At 37.2% G+C, this 19,907-nt stretch overlaps 1 protein-coding gene and 1 long non-coding RNA gene across 22 annotated transcripts in view; both read right to left on the bottom strand.

Annotated features, from left to right (window-relative positions):
* The window catches only part of MRTFB (myocardin related transcription factor B), a 310,684-nt gene that overhangs the window by 81,798 nt on the left and 208,979 nt on the right, over nt 1–19,907 (bottom strand). For 3 of the 21 annotated variants that reach the window (XM_015125649.3, XM_077987080.1, XM_077987081.1), the window contains exon 1: nt 604–922. The exons of 16 other annotated variants lie outside the window; for them this stretch is intronic. In XM_015125649.3, the coding sequence (XP_014981135.2) occupies nt 604–724 (121 nt within the window). In that variant the 5' untranslated portion in view covers nt 725–922. Of the gene's footprint in view, nt 1–603; nt 923–19,907 lie in introns of those variants that run through there. 2 more of the 21 variants (XM_077987068.1, XM_077987076.1) reach the window with 1 other exon arrangement.
* Nucleotides 3,550–18,963, bottom strand: LOC144338342 (uncharacterized). The gene is made up of 2 exons (XR_013412333.1): nt 18,897–18,963; nt 3,550–4,687 (listed from the first exon to the last, which is right to left on the bottom strand). It is a non-coding gene; the product is annotated as an uncharacterized LOC144338342 (long non-coding RNA).

Here is a 19,907-nt window from a genome sequence, read left to right as displayed (position 1 = left end):
CAATAATAATTGACCGTATTTATTCTCAAGCTTATTCTTTGCTTGCTTTGTTACAAAACAAAATGAAGCTATGCAATGTGCTTTTTAAAACAAAAACGATGCTATGCGCATTATAACCAATTAACCTATCATTTAGGATTTAAGAGCTAGCTACCTTCCTGGTTTTAAACAGTAAAAATCATAAGTATCTTAACTGAAAAAATGAATTTTGCTGGAATTATGTGTTTGGAAACCTAAAAGAAGCAGTGTTCTCACTAACATAGAAAAGGAAATGGCCTCTCCGAAAAGAGAGAGGGAAGAGAAAAAAAAGGAAGAAAATATACAAAATGAACCTGGGAAGATTTTACTAAAATGAGGACAGGCTGTGCAAGTACCCTTACTGTATTAATTACTGCAAAAGCCCTACAATTCCATCAGCTAATGAATCTTTAGTAACAGCTACCCAGAACAGCATTAAGCTTTCATTTCAAAGAACTTAGAACGTGTAAGGTACATGAGTGAACAGAGAGAGCAGACACACGGCATGGTAACAGACAGACACGCTCAGTTGGCTGACCAGAATATGAATTTGGCAGTTTTGCCCCTGTCCACAGAGAGACTGACCTTCCTTGAGACTTTTCTGGTTGCTCCCCTCAAGGCATTCCTTTTCTTTTAATGGTTCAAAATCCCCAGCAGTTAAAATCTCTGGGAAGCCCTGTTGCTGCTTCTTGGAGCTATCGATCATGGTGAGAGGCTTCTGGAGACAGGCAGCATCAAGCAGGAGAAAAGCTTAATTTGCAGAAGAGCGAAGTGTGGTGCTCAGAACACTCTGGTCCCTGGGTCCCTGGTTGCTCCCCACAATACCCCAATCACTGGCCAATTATGTCTTTAAGCAGCTGAAGGCAGCCATTACCCTTTAGTTCCCAGCTTGACCTGCAAATACACTCATGCGGCTGTAACTCTCTCCCACATCGGGAGGCAGAGCCACACAGGCACGATTCTAAAATCCCACCCCTTTTCCCAGCCAGCCCCCTTTCCCTTGCCATTCCAGCTTCCCCCGCGCTGGGGACTTCAATCTGCAGTTTGATGGTCCGAATCATCTGACAAACACTGAGTCAAGCAGTTAAAAATAAATCTTCTAGTTGTTAAAAGAGAAGACTTTGCTGATACCTAAGAAGACAAATTGCTGCCTGTGGTCTCTCTCCCGCTCTCTATAAACACAGCCACAGGCTGTGGAAATACTTTATACTGGCCAGACAAGCACATCCATTACTCATTAAGTTCTCCAGCTACACAAACGGCAGTCTAGGGCATCTGAAGGAAGCGGCTCTTATCTCCGCAGAGGCACACACTGAATAAACATGCTACCAGCATATGTGAATGAAGACAGAGTCATTTCACTACCAAAGTTCTTTTGTGGTGTGCTTTGTGCTGCATATGGCTCTTCCTGGCAAAGCCGATGCTCTTTGTAATAGGGAAATGTACTGTAATTGCAGCTTTCTTCCTTTGGCAATTCAGACTCAAGCAGCAGTTTTCCTTAGTGCCACTAGTCGGCTGGGAGAGTTAACATCGCCATGATTTTTTTTTAAGGAAAATTCTCCTCCCATGCATTAAAAGTGGCAACACTGAGAGCTTCTATTTCATAACAGAGTAAACCAACGACCAGCCCAAGTTTAATTTTACATGAGCTATCAAGGATGGGCACCTCTCCTGCAAGTCACAGGCTGCTGTTCACTGCGTATAGGGACACTGCTGGCAGGAAATCTCTAGATACAGGAATTCCAGGCAAATGTGGAGATAAGCCTGTCTCCAAATACTCCAGATATATATCTCTGTAGCCAAAATAATCTGATTTTTTAAAAATAGTTCAAAGTGTGTTCCTTTGCAAAGAGTTTCCATAAAACCCATCAGAGGTTATAAGAGCAGTAGACTGTGAATACTGTTACATGAGGTTCTGTTTTGTCCACTTTTTAAAAAATTTTTAAAAATAACTTCTAGCAGAGTGCTTGGAATATTAGGTGTTCTCAATAAACATTTGCAGCATGGTTGAGTGAATGAATTAAAGTAGAAGACAGTGTATCAGGAAAACTTCCTTTAATAATACCCAGAATTCTAAAGAAGTCCTGGGTCAATAACTAAGAGTCACTAATTTTAGATGAGCAACTAAATAAGTTCTCTAAAGGAAGCACATTTTCTCTTTAAAAGAAAATATACAGACACATTTTAATCGTGCACCTGATGAAACCCTCCTGTGGGATAAAGGCTTACATGTTTACAGACAGAAAAATCAAAATTCTTTCCACCACTTAAACACAGGTGGGACTGGATGAAGTATTCTCTCCTTTGTCCTTGATTCCAAGGCTGGTATGCACTAAACCCATATTGTTCTAGAAAGATTGCTATCTATCCTTTTTCAGCATCTCACAGGACATGCTTCTTGTCAACTGAAATTCCTTCTGAAGCAATTTAAGTCTCCATCCTTGGCAGTCCAAACCTTAGCAGGAACAAATATTGACAAGCTTATCACACTCTCAAAAATGCCCTCAAACGTTCTGTTACTATCTCTGACCCCAACACTTGTATTCTAAAGAAACTACTCCTGCACTTTTAAAGGAGTAATAAAAATAACCATAGTTCTTTGAGGACATTCTTTAGGTGGGTCGCTTAATTAGATGTTTTGCAAAGTTCATCTAATTTAACCCTCCACAATCAGTGTGGTCGCTATGATTATTTGTGTACGTTACAGACATTTTACATGCCAAGGCTCAAGTCACAAAGCTTGTAAGTAGCAGGTATGGAATTTAACCAGTCTTAGTTCTCCAAAGCCCAAGTCTGTCTGTGGCCTTGCCCTGCTTTCTGTCTTCTAGAATATGCTCCAGCTCCAGGTTTTAATTTCATCTTGAGACAGGGTTAACAGCAGAAGCCATGACTTTGATGGTCCCCTAGTAATTCTACTCCTGGTGAGAGAAAAGCAAGCCAACATAATCATACTAAAATGATTTTATGAAAGCATTTTAATTACTCATGAAATAATAATAGCAGCCAACTTTATTTAGTGCTCACTGTATGCTACAGACTATATTATCTCATTTATCCTACTGCAAGACTTGTGAGTTCAACATTATTTTCCCGATCTACACATGGGAAAATGCAGGCTTAAAAAAATCAGCGGTGGGTCACGCCTATAATCCCAGCATTTTGGTAGGCCGAGGTGGGCGAATGACTTGAGGTCATGAGTTTGAGACCAGCCTGGCCAACATGGCAAACCCCAATCTCTACTAAAGATACAAAAATTAGCTGGACATGGTAGCACATACCTATAATCCCAGCTGCTCGGGAGGCTGATGCAAAACAATCGCTTGAACCCGGGAGGCAGAGGTTACAGTGAGCTGAGACTGTGCCACTGCACTACAGCCTGGGCCACAGAGTGAGACTCCATCTCAAAAAAAGAAAATCAAATACTTTGTCAGAGGTGGCATATCTTGTAAGCGGTGGCCAGGATTCCAAAGCAAGCAGCTTGGCTCCAGGGCCTACATGCTTAATTACTTTGCAAAAACAATAAACTCCAACTTTTTTTTTTTTTTTTTTTTTTTTTTTAATTTCAGGATGTTGCTTTTAAATTCTGAAAAATGCCCAACTGTTTTTAGGCCACAAGCCTATAAATCTGAGTAGATGCACAACTACACCAGCCACTTTAAAATTCTTTACCATATCTGTGTGTGTATGTATCTTCAGTGTGTGTTAAATGGGTTTTTAAAAAGCTATCTTTTAAGAAACCTCTGCATGCTTATTTTTATATCTAATAGATATCAAAATCCCAACAAGAAAACACATTATTCTGCTATAGGTTTATATCAAAAGTTGTGTCTTTGTAGTTCTCAAAGAAAGTAATTTCTCTAGTGGTGAACGCGCCTGAAAGAACATTTAGTTATTTAAAATTTTTTTTTGAAATAATTTCGAATTTACAGAGCATTTCCCCCAGAATCATCTCTGAATAGGTTCTAACATGATACTTCTTTACCCTAAGTGTTCTGGTGTGTAATTCCTACAAACAAGGATATTCTCTTACAGAACCAAAATATTGCTTAGTCAGTATAGATATATCAAATTAACATTGATAAGAAAAAAAGCAAACACATAAAAAGAGGAAACAAATTAACACTGATATATCCGCATTCAAGTTCCATCAATTGTCCCAACAATATCATGTATAGTAAAAGGATCCAAACCAGGATCACATATGGCATTGAGTTCTTAAGTCTCTTTAGTTTTTGTCCATCTCTAACATTCTCTCAGTCTTTCTTCACTTATCTTTCCTTGAATTTTGATGATTACAGGCCAGTTATTTTGTAGTATTATCCTCAATTTGAGTCTGTCTGTTGTGTCCTTATGAAGGTTCTGGTAATGCATTTTCAACAGGAATACCCCAGAAATAATGATGCAATATTTGCATCCTATCAGATAATACACAAATTCAAGTATATTCAGTAATTGTCTCAAAACTGATGATGTTTATTTTGACATCTTGGTACTGGCCAGATTTCTCCATGGCGAAATTATTTTTTTTGTATATAATTATTCTGCAGGAAGGTGCTTTGAGAACAAGTCATTGGTGTACTTGGCTAAATTATTTATCACTATGATGGTTGCCAAATGGTGAATTTGAAAACTCCATCATTCCCTCTTCATTTATTAGTGGCACATCCTGCTATAAGAAAAAAAAATTCTCTTCACATGGTTTATGTTCCCTATTTACAGTCTCCTATTTCATGCAATAGCTTATAATCTATGACTTTCATTATTTATTTTGATGCCCAAATTGTCCCAGATTTGGCTAGTGGGAACTCCCACAGTTCCTTACTGTCACAATTCTATCATTCTTTGAGCAGTTTCTTATCTTCTTACTCCCTGGCACAAGATGTCCCAGGCTCATCTGGTACTTTTTCCCTGCCTTGTTTAGAACCCAAGGTCTGAATGCTAGGTGTGCTCACTGCTGCAAGGGTGTCGCTGTTCCCAGGCCTTCTCTGCAGACAGAGCTGGGGAACATGTCTGAGTTTATATGTATATGGATGTATACACACACATCTACATAACATGTATATCTCTATATATGAATGGATATAAATATACATCTATATTTAAGTACATATGTCTGTATTTATTTATATGTATTGAAAACCATGAGTTCATTCCAGTGCCTCCAATTCCATTCCAGTGCCACAGGTTCACTTGTTTTTTTTTTTTTTCTGTATTTGTGGCCCCTTCTCCTACAGGCAGAAACCTGTCTCCCATAGCTTCTGCCACTCCACTCATGGACACCCTGTGTACATCACCACTGCCACTGCCGTGGCTAAAACTGTGCAGAGGCCTCTTCACCCTACACTGTGCAGGGGCCTCTCCCCGTCTCCCACAGGGCAGCTGCCCAGCTCAGCCCCACACAATGCCTTTTGGGATGAATTAGGGACAGATGGAGGAGACCTGCAGTATCCCTCAGTAGGAGAAGCCCATACCACTGTCACCTGAATTGCTTTCCAGTAGGTTTGCCCTTGTTCCTTACTATATATGGTACATCATCTTCACTGTCATTTGGCTCTAATGTCACGAGTGACATTTAACTTCAAATAATATGTGATGAAAGTCACTTCTGCTATGATAAATCTGCTTCCACAGTGTGTGTTTGTATGCACACTGAAAAAGAGCTGTTTTAGTATGAAAGAGATGACCATAAATCAAGTCCATTTTCCCACCACCCCAAGCAGATATTTAATAAGTGTGAGAAAAACTGTATGGCTTAGAGAATAGGAACAATCCAAGAAAGTCTTCAGGGAATCAGAATACAAACAAATGCAGCTCAAGGGACTTACACAAAAACTTGGCAGAGTTAATATATGCATATAAAACTACTGATAAAAAGAGTATTGCTGTGATGATACTGTACTTCACTATGAAAAAACCTGATAATATTTTCAACTAGGCAATGTTTCACAATGTAAAAACATTCAAGAGTAATGAATAAAATAATTAGTAACAAATGCAAAGAGATGGGGAAATACTGAGGCATACTTTTCTGGTAGCATTCTTGACACAAAGATTGAGTAAAGATGACCTTTTCTTTTCATTTTCTGTGTCTCAGTACTTGGTAATAGATCCTCAGCAGCTATTCACTCAAGTGAATAATAGTAAACTTTGCAACTTCCTTCGCAAAGGCTGAGTCAGAGTATTACAAAATCTACACAGATAATGAGATTGGATGTATTAAGGAAGGAAAATTTCAGTCTAGGGTACACGTAAATTTTTTTTCCTGTTACCCTATTTTTAGTAAAATACATATTTGATCCATATTTTTCTTCCTTTTAACTTTATAAACACCACTGTAAAATACTATACCTTTAGATCGTTACTAAATGGTTATGGTAAATTCCAACTGTTAATTAAAAAAAATTTTTTTTTTAAACAAAGGACAATTAAAGAGTGTTATCTCTCAAATCAGATAGCATGTATTAAAAGTTCTTTACAGTTATCACTTTTAAAATACATATTGAAAAAGCCCTTCATTTTATCACTTTAAAAATATATACTGAACATACAGTACTTCAGATGTAAACAGATTAGCAAATTAGCCCCTATGAAAACCGCTGTTTCATAAGGAAGGATACATTTTTCTGACCTTTCTAGGGTAATAACATTTTGAAGGAAAACATCCATGTTTCACAGTTAAGTACTGCAGCAGAATTGAACACCACAACAGGGCAAAACAGTCTGATCATTGGTTTGTCATTTGTGCTTGTTGTCCCCCACCCCGGAACAGACCGGCACACTAGCACATGCGGCACCTCCCTCCCCGCCAGGTTTGCTTCACCCTCTCTGAGGACATGAAAGGCAGTGAAGGTTTTTCAGGGTTGGAATTTCCCCATGCATGGTCTCATGACTGGCCTGTGCTCGGACTGAGGGAGAGTGCTGTGTGGGACAAGGGAATGGCAGCACGGGCAGAAGACAGCTTGCGTGGCTCCTCAGGCAGCCGTTCACATGGCGGCAGCAGTGTACAACCCAAATGGCGGCAGTGTGCAACACAAGCGTTCTGACTACACTTGTGTAAGAGACTGGGGCCATTTGTCTCTTCCTGCTCAAATCGTTAGCATGAGTAATCATGAAATGACAGAACACACTTTTATCAACTTAGAAAAAGTCATTCAAATCCTTTCTCCATTTCTAAGCTTTACAGTTACTTATATAAATACAATTGGCTACAAGATTTACAACAAAGAGCTTTCCTCAGATGATATGATCAGTCTTCCTCAAATTCTGAGATAACTTCCCTAGCTATGGATATTTGAAAGACTTTTAATGTCATTTCATCACCTCATTGATACAAATATGTCTAGACCTCATTAATGTAACCCACTGAGGGCCAAAGTGCATTTACTAAGATCATTCTATGCACTGGGGACATGTTAGGTGTATGTGGGACACAATCTCTGTCTCTTAAAGAATATAGTCTACAGCTTTTAACAATTTCTGACTGCCACTTTCCCCTCTTTCCCATTCTTTTGCTTTTATTAGAATGTTCTTTATACTAGTGCTTCTGTAATTAACTGTGGTTAAGAGAAATATTTTAAAACTTCCAATCTGCTGTAGATCAATATGTGGTCCCACCATGCATTGCCAGTATACTGGGTCACGTTAGTTTGGTAATAACCAGACTAATCTGCACTCTGTTGAACAAGAGGAATCCACTAATCAAGCACTTGAGCGTCTCACCAGTGTTGTGCTGCCGTCAAAGTTTCTAAATACTCCCGGTTTCTCAAGTTACCCCACAGGAGAATAACAAAAAGCCTGTAGGATGGCACAGCACATGGACCACGCTGACTAGCACTGCTTTCTACTCATCGACTTCAGTCTAGTCCTCTGACCACTCCCCAGACTACTAGAGTTCATACCCTACTTGCATCCTCTTGAGACTTAGTTTTAAGTTTAGGATAAACTATCTCAACCACTAAAGTCTTTCAATGTCTTGATATTCTGCCATTGCTCCTTGCTTATCCCCTGCTCACAAATGACCAATCTTAGTCAAGCAGTCAATCACAGAGTCTCAGGATTTGGTAGAACAAGCACTAGAACATAAATTTCCCGAGTCCAAAGATGTATTCTTGGGTATTCATGAACTCCTTATGGAAATGTATGCAATTTGTTTTCATTTTGTTAACCTGGAAAAAAAAATCTCCTTGATCACCTGGATGAGTATTTTATAGTCAAGTGTTGTCATACAGTAACAAAACCAGACATTGTGAGAATGACATGTTTGAGCCCAGAGAAGGCAAAATGATAGCCAGACTGTAATAGTTTGAACAGAGAAAAGGAATGGGATCTATGAGTCATGATAGCATAAACCAGTGATAGAGCAGTAAGGACCACTGTCAGGTGTCAAGCAGCAATCACATTTATATAAAAATGCATCATGTCACAGTAAGTTAATATTGACTTGAATTTCATTAGCATTGTAGATTTCTATAATTAATATGCAAAGTGTTTCAGTTTTGTCATTGTATAAGTGCTACTAAGTACAAGGCGTTTACACTTCATTCATTTATAATTGTACATAATTCAGCAATGTTATATTAACAAAAATTAAGTCATCTGGCTGGCGCGGTGGCTCATGCCTGTAATCCCTGCACTTTGGGAGGCGAAGCTGGGTGGATTTCTTTTATTCGGGAGTTCAAGGTCAGCCCGGGCAACATGGTAAAACCCCATCTCTACAAAAGAATTAGCCAGGTGTGGTGGCATGCGCTTCTGGTCCCAGCTACTTGGGAGGCTAAGGTGGGAGGATCACTTGAGCCCAGGAGGTCAAGGCTGCAGTGAACTGAGATGGTGCCACTGTACCTCAGCCTTGTCGATAAAGTGAGAACTTGTCTCTGGGAAAATTAAAAAAAAAAAAAATCCCCTGCCCCCTACACACTGAAAAGTCAAACTAATCCTCTAAAAACTGTTTTTAAAAGGTCTGTATATTACTTAAGTTTGTGAAACACTAGTCTACCGTATAACTCAAATGGAGAGAGGAGATCCTAGTGCTTGGCTTACCCAACACTCTCTTAAAGTGGGAATTAAGCATTTGCCTTTGTTTACCTAATCTGACTGACTGTCCTATTTTATTATCTTGGGAGTTATGGCAAAGGTAGAGAACAACAAAAGCACAGCTTGAGAAGTTAAGGAGCCAAGATGACTACCAAATCCAATATGAAGTTATGCCATGCCCCCATATAAACTCCAAAATGTTTCCTTCATCTCTTACTGACTTTGAATCTCCTGCACCTCTGTTCCATAAAGCATTTTCATTTTCCTCAAGATTACACTATGTTACCATCCTCATAGCTTTCTCAGCAAGTAACTTGGGCCCCTAGATTCACTACCAATATTGAGATCTTCAGACATAAATTCTACAGCACGTTCCCACTCCCATCCTTCCTTCCATCTTTGAGGAAGAAGTAAATTTTTTTCTTGCCATATGGAATCCAGACAATTTGTTTAGGTCTGTAATCCCTCCTGCCTACTTACAAAACTGTGATCAATGTACTATACCTCTCCACTAGGATCCTTTGTGCCTACCAAGATATTTGCATTTTCCCTCAACTCCTCTTTTCTAATCTCCTAAGATTTGGACTTTCCATTTCTGCACCATCTCTCTTAATAATTTCAAACTGTGTACTGGCATCAACTATTAACTCTAAACACCACCAATGCACATATACACATGCATACACCTTACCTCTGGTTCATGTACTTCTTGCTTTCTAAATAGCAGTTTTTTTAAATGAGTTTTCTTTTCATTTTTTTTTTTTTTTTTTTTAAAGACAGAGACTTGTTCTGTTGTCCAGGCTGGAGTACAGTGGTGCAATTATTACTCACTGCAGCCTCGACTTTTCAAGCAATCTTCCCTTTTCAACCTCCCCAGTAGCTGGGTCTACAGGCTCATGCCACCATGCCCAGTTAATCTTGCTTTTCAGTAGAGACAAGGTCTTGCTATGTTGCTTAGGCTGGTCTCAAACTCCTGGACTCAAGCAATCCTCCTGCTGCGGCCTCCCAAAGTGCCTAAATGAGTTTTCTTTCTGGAGTTCAGATATCCTTGATTTTAAGATTATATACTATACTTAAGACTAAATCATCTAATTTGAAGACAGGCTTTTGCTAGGTGGAAAAACAAAGATTAACAAACAAACAAACACAAACACAAAACCTACAACAGCGAGTAATGGGTTAGCCTAGACCTCATGTTGGTCCAGCTCTGGACAATGTACTTAAAAACCATGCCATGCTATCTTATTCATCTCTGCAGTCCCAATGCCTTGGATGCTATGACTGCTTAATTAATGCTGCCTCTATGAATAAACAAATGCCACTCAACTGACCAAACCTCTTCCATGCCTCTCCTCTATCTACCTAAGTCAGTCCACCTTTCCTAGCTTGGCATTCAAAGCCATCAGTGCTTTGTCTCCCACCTTCCTGACCAGCGTTATTAACTCCCTACATTTTCCCTATGCTTCGGCTAATTCGAACTACTTGGTATTCCCTAATATACTCTGTATTGTCCTTGTTTTTGCACAAGTTTTTTGTTCTTGGATTTCCCTATTCCCTATCTCTGCCCATGGAAACTGTACTTAAACAATCTTCAAGAACTAGTTCCAGTACCAGTCTCTTTCAGAAGCTTTCCAGATGTCTCTCTCCACGCCTGAGAGTCAGGTCTATTCCTCTGCATACTCTGAACACTCATGATACCTGTCAGAGGACTCAGCACGCCATGTGAAGACAATAATGAAGATGATGATGCTAGTTGTTACTGTTTATATGCCACTTACATTTTACAGCACTATATTTATGCATGGTGTTAAGTGCTTTTAATGTATTAATTCAAGATTATTCCACTCAATAGCTTTCTCTACTACTATCTCCATTTTACAGTGAGGCAATGAGAGGTGGAGTCACTTGTCCAGCTACACAGCTTTTAAGAAGTAGAACAGCAGATTTTTAAACTTAGTATGGTCTCAGTCTAGCTTTGTTCAATGGGTTCTGTGAGGAAATTAAGCCCTAATACCCAAAGGCATCCACTGTGTATAATAAATTCACTTCTCTCCTAAGAATCTAAAATGGTATTTGCTATGTCATCCTTGGGAGAACTGAGAAAACAGTCACAGAAATCACATTAGTAGGGTTTAATTCTCTGGGCTGAGAAAGGCGGGATGTGTTTAACCTTTTATACTTTCTCTCAACATCAACACTTGTCTGTATACTTTTCATATTCCTGAAATCCCTTACCTCATCTTCATAACTTTTACAATCTTTAAGAGCTGGAACTGCATCTCATTTATCTTATTCCTATAAGATCTATTCCAGTGTTTTAACAATTTTTACATGGTCAAGTTTCTCTTTAATTAAATAAATTCTTATATTTAGCAGCCCAGGCTAGTTGATAAGCATCTTCCTTATAATCAATCAACTAACAACAAAAACTACTTGTTATATATTTTTCGGTTGTATTTAAAAGACATCTCAAAATCAATTTTGCCGAGATATAATTTAAAGACAATAAGGTGCATCCATTTAAAGTATATAAATTAGTGAGTTTTGATGGAGGCATGCACCTGTGAAACCACAGTCACATTTAAGACACAGGATAATTTCATCATTCCTAAAAGATTTCTCTTGCCCCTTTGCAGTTTCCAGATAATCACTGATCTGCTTTCTATCACTATCAATTAGTTTATCTCTTCTAGAATGTCAAGTAAATGGAATCATACAGTGTGTGGTCTTTTAAGTCTAAATTCTTTCCCTTAGCATAATGATTCTGAGATTCATCCACATTGTTGTACCTCATCGGTGGTTGGTTCCTCTCTCTTACTGAGTAATCCACTGTATGGATATACCATGTTTTGTTTATCCATTCATCTGTTTGATGAACATCTGGGTAGTTTTCAACTTTGAGCTACTATGAATAAGTCTGTTATGAACATTTGTCTATTAATCTTTGTGTAGATATTTATACTCATTTCTTCTGTGTAAAGGCTTGGTCATGTAGAAGGTGTATGCTTAGTTTTTAAAGAAACTGTGGTTTCTTCAATATAAATTTATTGGCAGTCTTATTTGTAATAGCCAAAAACTGCAAACAATCATCTACCCATAGTGAATGAATAAATAAAAATAAGTAAATGCATAGAGGAGAATGCTACTCAGAAATAAAAATGAATTACATACAACAAGGATGAATCTCAAAATTATGCCGAATGAAGCAGACAAAAAGAACACATACCATGTATGATTCCATTTATATGTGAATAGTTGCCTAGAGACTGAGATGGAAAGAGGAATGGATTACAAACAGGCGTGAGGAAGTTTCTAAGGGTGATGAAAATGTTTGTTGTCTTGATTGTGGTGATGGTTTCACAGTTGCATACATATGCCAAAATTCTTCAACTTGAATACTTTAAATATGTGCGGTTAATTGTATGTCAATTATAGTTCAATAAATCTGTTTTTTTTTAAACCCACAATGGTACTTGTGGGAACAGAGAAATTCCTATATGTAATACAATAACCCTGGAACAGTCTCTACTATTACAAAACTTTAATGCAAGAGAAGATTATTTACCTGGGCTTCTAAACCATGAAAATGATTGAGCAGAACTGCTCAAAAGGATCTTAAAAAAGAAATAAAGAAAACCAAAACAACAAAACCTATTTATCCATTCAAATAAATCCCACCTGTAATAACTGAAGAATGATTTCTACAGTGCACACTGATGGTATAACGCAATGAGCTGTGACTGACAAGCCTATACTATTTTGGTTACCTGATGTGTGTTACAGATCAGGATGGCAAAGGGGTGGTGATCTTGAAAACAGAAAATGTAAAATTCAAGTAAAAAAATTTGTATGTGACAAAGGAAGACACTTTTCTGGGGGGTGGGGAGTAGAGTCTCATTCTGCGGCCCAGGCTGGAGTGCGGTTGCATGATCTCGGCTCACCGCAGCCTCCGCCTCCCAGGCTCAAGTGATTCTCCTGCCTCAGCCTCCTGAGTAGCTGGGATTACACCACCAAGCCCTGCTCATTTTTGTATTTTTAGTAGAGACGGGGTTTCACCACGTTGGCCAGGCTAGTCTCAAACTCCTTGCCTCAAGAGATCCACCTGCCTCAGCCTCCCAAAGTGCTAGGATTACAAGCGTGAGCCAACACGCCTGGCCACAAAGACATTTTTTAATGCTAAAAGCTATATAATCAAAATGAAGCTATAACAGTATGACCACGCACAAAACAACACAACAACCACTGTTACAAAACAAAAAGGACAACAGATCAATGTGACATAGACACAATCAATAGGAGGCTTTAATCTGCCACTCTTAGCACAAGACACATGATGTAGATACAAAATAAGGATATATAAGGCCAAAATAGCATAATCAATAAAGAGATCTTATTGATACATGTTGAACTGATCATTGCACTGATGATAGTGAATACATCTTCTCAAATATACATGGAATCCCCCTCCCAAAATTATATATTAAGTCACAGGGAAAACAAGTTCCATAAAGTAAAAATAATTACAAATAACACTCTGATCTCAATGTAAAACCAGTATAATTAATAAAAACTAAAAAGGATTGTGTATCTTGAAATTAATTACATCTTCTATTAACTCATAAAAAGGGAAAAATACAAACTAAAATAGAAGAATTTCTAAAAAAAAAATTGTTTTGTATATCAGGACCTATGGCATGCATTTAAGCAGTGATCAGAGAAAAATTCAAATCTGTAAACCATTATATTGATAAAAATGAAAGAATGAAAATAAAGTACATGACAAAGAGGAAAAAGATTAAAAAACAAAGAACAGAACCCCAGTGACCCATGTGATTATATCAAAAGTTCTATTTTACATGCAAGTGGAGTCCCAGAAGGATGGCAGACAGAGAATGAGGCACAAGACATATTTGCAAAAATAATGCATGAAAATTCCACGAATTTGAATTTGAAAAACATTTTGAATCTGAAAAACATAAATTTACAGATTCAAGAAACCTGGCAAACTTCAAGTAGGGCAAATTCAAACACATACAGAATTCAGTAGCCTTCAGATATACAAATAAATAAGCAGTTAGAGATTATAATAGTGGAGAAAACTCCATTAATTATAGCAAATAAAGACGATAAAAACTCTTAGGAATATACTAAACAGGAAACGTATAAAACTCCTAAAAAATACTGAAATAGGCTAGGGCAAATAGAAAGACAGTCCTTGGTCTTGGATAGGATAACACATCATAAAGATGTCAGTTTCTCTAAGTTAATTTACAAATTTAGTGCAATCCCAGTAAAAACACCAACAAGCGTTTTAATGTAGTTAAGGCAAGTTGATACACAAGTTCATATGGAAAAAAAAAAAAATCCAAGGTAAGCCAGAAAAACAAAGAAAAAGAAAAGCAATGTGGGGGGAGGGGCCTTACCAGAAAAACAAACAAACAAATTCCAAGTGTATCAGAGATCTGGGATCTAAATGTAAAAAAAGAAAACAAATCAAACCATATGAGTATGCTGAATAAATATCGATGGGATTCTTATGACCTGGACATAGGGAAAAGTTTTCACACTGTGACCCAAAATCTAGATGCAATAAAAACAGGACTGATACATTTTGGCCACATTAAAGGAAAAACCCAAAAACATACTGAAGAGGAAAGGCTAATAGCTCCAATATGTAAACAACTCTAAAAATTGAAAAGTTCAAAAACCTGACAGAGAAATAAACAGATAATTCATTCTTTCTCTCTCCAAAAGATTCTGAAATGGTCCTTAAACATATTGAAAAGAGGTGTACCCTTATTCATAATTAGAGAAACAGAACCAAAATTATACCAAACATTAGATGGTAAAAATGTCTGACAACACATTCTGTTTATTCCTCCAGGCTGTGGGGGAATAAACCATTCTCTTACAGTGCTGGCTGGAATACAAAGTGATGCAACCCTCTGGGAAAGCAATGTCTAACAAAACTACACATGCATTTTCCTTTTGACCCAGCAACCCTCTCTCTAGGAATTTACCTGACAAATAAATCTCTGACATCATAAAAAAAAAAAAAGGCAAAAGTTATTTACTGCAGCAGTTTGTAACAGCAAAATCTTAGAAACAACTAAAATGTTCACACATAGGAGACTGGCTGAATAAAACTATGGTACAACCATACAATGGAATACTATATAGCTGTTAAAAATAAGGAAGATCTTTACAAACTGGTATGAAGTGTTTTTCACAATACAGTGAGTGAAAAAAGCAAACTGCAAAATAGGGTCAATATGTTACTTCTTGTATGAGAGAGAGGAAATAAAATATAGCTGCTTGTTTGTTGGGGGGAAGTGGTGGGGAAGGAAGGACAAATTAGAAATCAATGAGATTTATTACCTTCACTGGGTGGAGACACAGTGTAGAAAGGATGAAGGGATGGGAACGGGTTAGGAGAGAAAGGTGAGGAGTGACACTTCTCTGAGGACATCTTTTTGTATATTTTTGACTTTCAGAACCTTACTAATATTTCAGGTGCTCAGAAATGAATAAAATTAGCTAGGATAGAAGACAACCCAAATTTGAACATAAAATAAATGAATGCAACTGCATTTCAAGTAACACGAACATGCTGAAGAAAGGACAGAATCAACCTTAACAACTTTTGAATACAGATTTTGACTATATACCTGTAGGCTAAAACCAAAAAGATATGAACAAATATTGAACTCCAGTTAGTAGGTATTTTAAAAACAGGTTTGCTGAGGTATAATTTAGAAACCATAAAGTTCACATGTTTAAATGTAACACATTTATTTTCACAGTGGAATAGGTTAGCAATTCTAAAACTACTTCATGTATATTCTAGAATTAAACACACAAAATATATTGTGGATAATGGGAGCCAGGTTCTAGGTTCTCACTGTCAGAGAGTGGAGTTACAAATACATAAAGGGGAAAGGCTAAAGGAACCCAGTGATGTGGGAATGAAAATGGAGTTATCACTAAGGGGTATCTGGCTTTTAATATATACAGTGATAGTTCCAGAAACAGAGATGTGTGTATATGTATTTTCTTTTCTTTTCTTTTTTTTTTTTTTGAGATGGGAGTCTCACTCTGTCACCCAGGCTGGAGTGCAGTGGCGCAATCTCGGCTCACTGCAACCTCCGTCTCCCACGTTCAAGAGATTCTTCTGCCTCAGCATCCCGAGTAGCTGGGATTATAGCTGCCCGCCACCACACCTGGCTGCCTGGGCCTCCCAAAGTGCTGGGATTACAGGCGTAAGCCACCATGCACAGAGTATGTGTATTTTCTATTTCTGTTCACTAAGAGGATCTAGAAACAATGAACACACCTAGTTCCCAGATCTTAGTTTATAAATACTCTACTAAAAGGTACCACACTTTCTTCGAGAAATGGCTGGCTCCAGGGCTGGGGCAAGAAAAGCTCCAGTTGAGCCTGGAATATTTTGTTGTGCCAGAATGCAAATAAATGCTCAGAGAATGACGTCGGGGCCTGTTAAAAGGACATAGAGGCTAGCTTGAAGGAGGTGGCCAAATCTGAGACACTTTGAGCATCAAAATAAATAACAGTAACAGATTATAACCCACAGACTCCATGATTCTATAATCATATAAGTTAATAAAGAGAGGAAGAATGAAAACTTTTTTAAATAGTAGAATGTCATCTGTTAATAAACATAAGGAATGACAGAATTATTACCACTTAGCAATTACCCATATTTAATAACACATTTTTTCAAGGAGACCAGAATACTGTAAAATACTTTCAAACACTGTCAATAAAAGTATAAATAATATATTTCTAGAATAGAAATGGAAATGTATTCAAGAATCCAGAAACAGGTCTAAACTCTTTGACCCTATAATACCTATGACTATTCTAAATGAATATTCTGGAATATATACATATGATACATACTCTGATATGTATGTATAATGGTTTATATGCAATGGTATTCACACCAGCATTAACCATAGCAGTAAATTCTAGGCATGATCTAAACGTTAATCAGGGAGTGATTTAAGTTATGGCACATTTATAATGATATTGTAGAGCCATTGAAATTAGGCTTCAAAATCAAAAAATAATTATTGAGTGCTTACAATGAGCCAAAGAAGTAACAAGTTATTTTATTTCAAAAGTTTTTGTTTTTTAACAGACAGGGAAAGACAGGATCTGGCTGTGTCACCTAGGCTGTGGTTTCAAGGGAACCTCTCTCTCGCCTTGTGAGTAGCTGGGACTACAGGCGTGCATCACCACGCCCAACTACTTTTAAAATTTTTTGTAGAGGAGTCTTGGTATGTTGTGCAGGCTGGTCTCGAGTTCCTGGCCTTAAATGATCCTCCTACCTCAGCTTTCCAAAGTGCTGGGATAGGTGTAAGCCACCATGCCCAGCTGAGAGGAATATTTAATAACATGGAAGAACGTTCGCTGTAAGGGTGACAGGAGAAAAGGAAGCCATAAAAACATGATCAGTACGGTCTCCAATTAAAAGAAAAAATCATGACAAAATACTTGAAAATGTTACAGTGGTTATCTGAGTGGTAGGGCTTATAGTTTATTGAAATTCCTTGCCTTTTATCGTTCTGAATTTTATAAATGGTCTATAATGAACATGTGTTATATCTATGATGGAAAAAGGCCAACCCCTAAAAAGACATTTTGTATGTTAAGATTTCTTTTTTTAATTAAGAAATTTTATTCATTTATTTTTATTGAGATGGAGTCTCACTGTATTTCCCAGGCTGGTCGCAAACCCCTTGACTCATGCAAGCTTCAAGTAGCTGGAATTACAGGCATGCACCACCACGCATGGCTTACAATTTCTTTAACTGGTAACCCAAACTGTCTCTTCATAGTAACTGCCTGTGTGTAATTTATTTAAACAAATTTTAAGGTATTATAATTCTAAAAACTGATTTAAAAAATGATAAATTAGACTTATTTAAAACTAAAGTTTTTGCTCATAAAAAGATAATTCAAGAAAATGAATATGGAAGCCACAGATCAGGAGAATATATTTGTAAAACACATATTTGACAAAGGATTAGAATCAAGGGTATATAAAAAACTCCAAAATTTCATAATTAAAAGACAAAAACCAAGTTAAAAAAATGGGCAAAGTTAAAAAAAGGTGTTTTCGTGCTACTATGTTTTATGAAATATTCAGAATCGGACCTGAATGGGACTGACAATAATCTCAGAGTACAAACAGGTAGGAAAAGCAGAGAATGGATTTGGGGGAAAGAACATAAGAAGGAGAAGCATGGATAATTTGTTCTTACTCAAATAAGGACATTTTAAGCAAACACTGAAGATGATACACTTGCTGGAGTCTTTACAGAGATGTGTAAGATATCTGAAATATATCAAAAAATGACTGATGGTCGGAGCGGTATAGGTGAGTACACATGAGATAAAACAAAGCATGTTAAAATATTAATGGCAGAATCCAAGTGGGGTGTACATGAGAGCTCACTGTAACATTTCTTTAACTTCCTGTATGTTTAAAAATTACTATAATATAAAGTTGTAAAATATGAGCAAAAGATTTGGAAAAAATCTTTCACATGAATACTAATAAGCACATTAAAAAGTACTCAATATCATTAGATATCATGAAAGTGCAAATCAAAACTTCAGTGAGATATCAATACACACCCATAGGAATGGTTAAAATGGAGAAGACTAACTTTGCCAAATATTGGTAAGAATGTGGCACAACTGGAACTCTCATACATTTATGGGAGTATAAAATGATGCAGCCACTTTTGGGCATGCAGATTCAGAAAACTAAATATTCACCCAGCAACTCCTCTCCCACATATACCCAAATAAATAAATACCTGTACAAGACTATTCATAGCAGCTTTATTCATACTAGCCTCAGACTGGAAAGTGTCCAGGTGTCCACTAAAAGGAAAATGAATAAACAAACTGTGATCTACTCATACACTGGAATACCACTAAGCAACAACAAAGAAGGACTGATACATACAACATTAATGAATCTCAAAAACATGCTGAATGCAAGAAGCCTTATACAGGAGCATGCATTGCATGATTCTATTCAGATGAAACTTGAAACTGTAAAAAAAAAAAAAAAAAAGATAAACCTACCAAACCACAACAGTAGCTGTCTCAGAGGTGCTAGGGTAGAAACTGATTGGGAAAGAGCAGAAAAAAACTTTCTGGGGTGATGGCAATGCTCTATATCTTGGTAAACGTTTCAGGCACTTAGGCATATGCATATATCAAAACTCACCCAATAGTGTGCCTTAGATTTGTGTATTTTGTTATATATAGATAAGCATACACACACACACACACAAACATTTTATCTTTAAAAATGTAAACCACTGACCAATGGAACAGAATAGAGAACTCAGAAGTGACACCACACATCTACAACCATCTGATCTTTGACAAACCCGATACAAAACAAGCAATGAGGAAAGAATTCTCTATTTCATAAATGGGGTTAGGAGAACTGGCTAGCCATATGCAGAAAACTAAAACTAGGCCCCTTCTTCCTTATACAAAAATTAACTCAAGATAGATTAAAGACTTAAATGCAAACTATAAAACCCCTATAAGAAAATCTAGGCAATACCATTCAGGACACAGGCACAGGCAAAGATTTCATGATGAAAACATCAAAAGCAATTGCAACAAAAGCAAAAATTAACAAATGGGATCTAATTAAAGAGCAAAATAAACTGTCATCAGAGCGAATAGACAACCTACAGAGTGGGAGAAAATTTTTGCCATTTATCCATCTGAAAAAGGTCTAATGTCGAGAGTCTACAGGAAACTTAAACAAATTTACAAGAAAAAAAAAAAAAGATTAAAAAGCA

This window comes from Macaca mulatta, chromosome 20, assembly GCF_049350105.2.
Source record: "Macaca mulatta isolate MMU2019108-1 chromosome 20, T2T-MMU8v2.0, whole genome shotgun sequence".
In the NCBI taxonomy this organism is placed as follows: Eukaryota; Metazoa; Chordata; class Mammalia; order Primates; family Cercopithecidae; genus Macaca; species Macaca mulatta.
The sequence above is the reverse complement of the archived record's forward strand: the minus strand, read 5'-3'. Positions and strand labels throughout refer to the sequence as shown.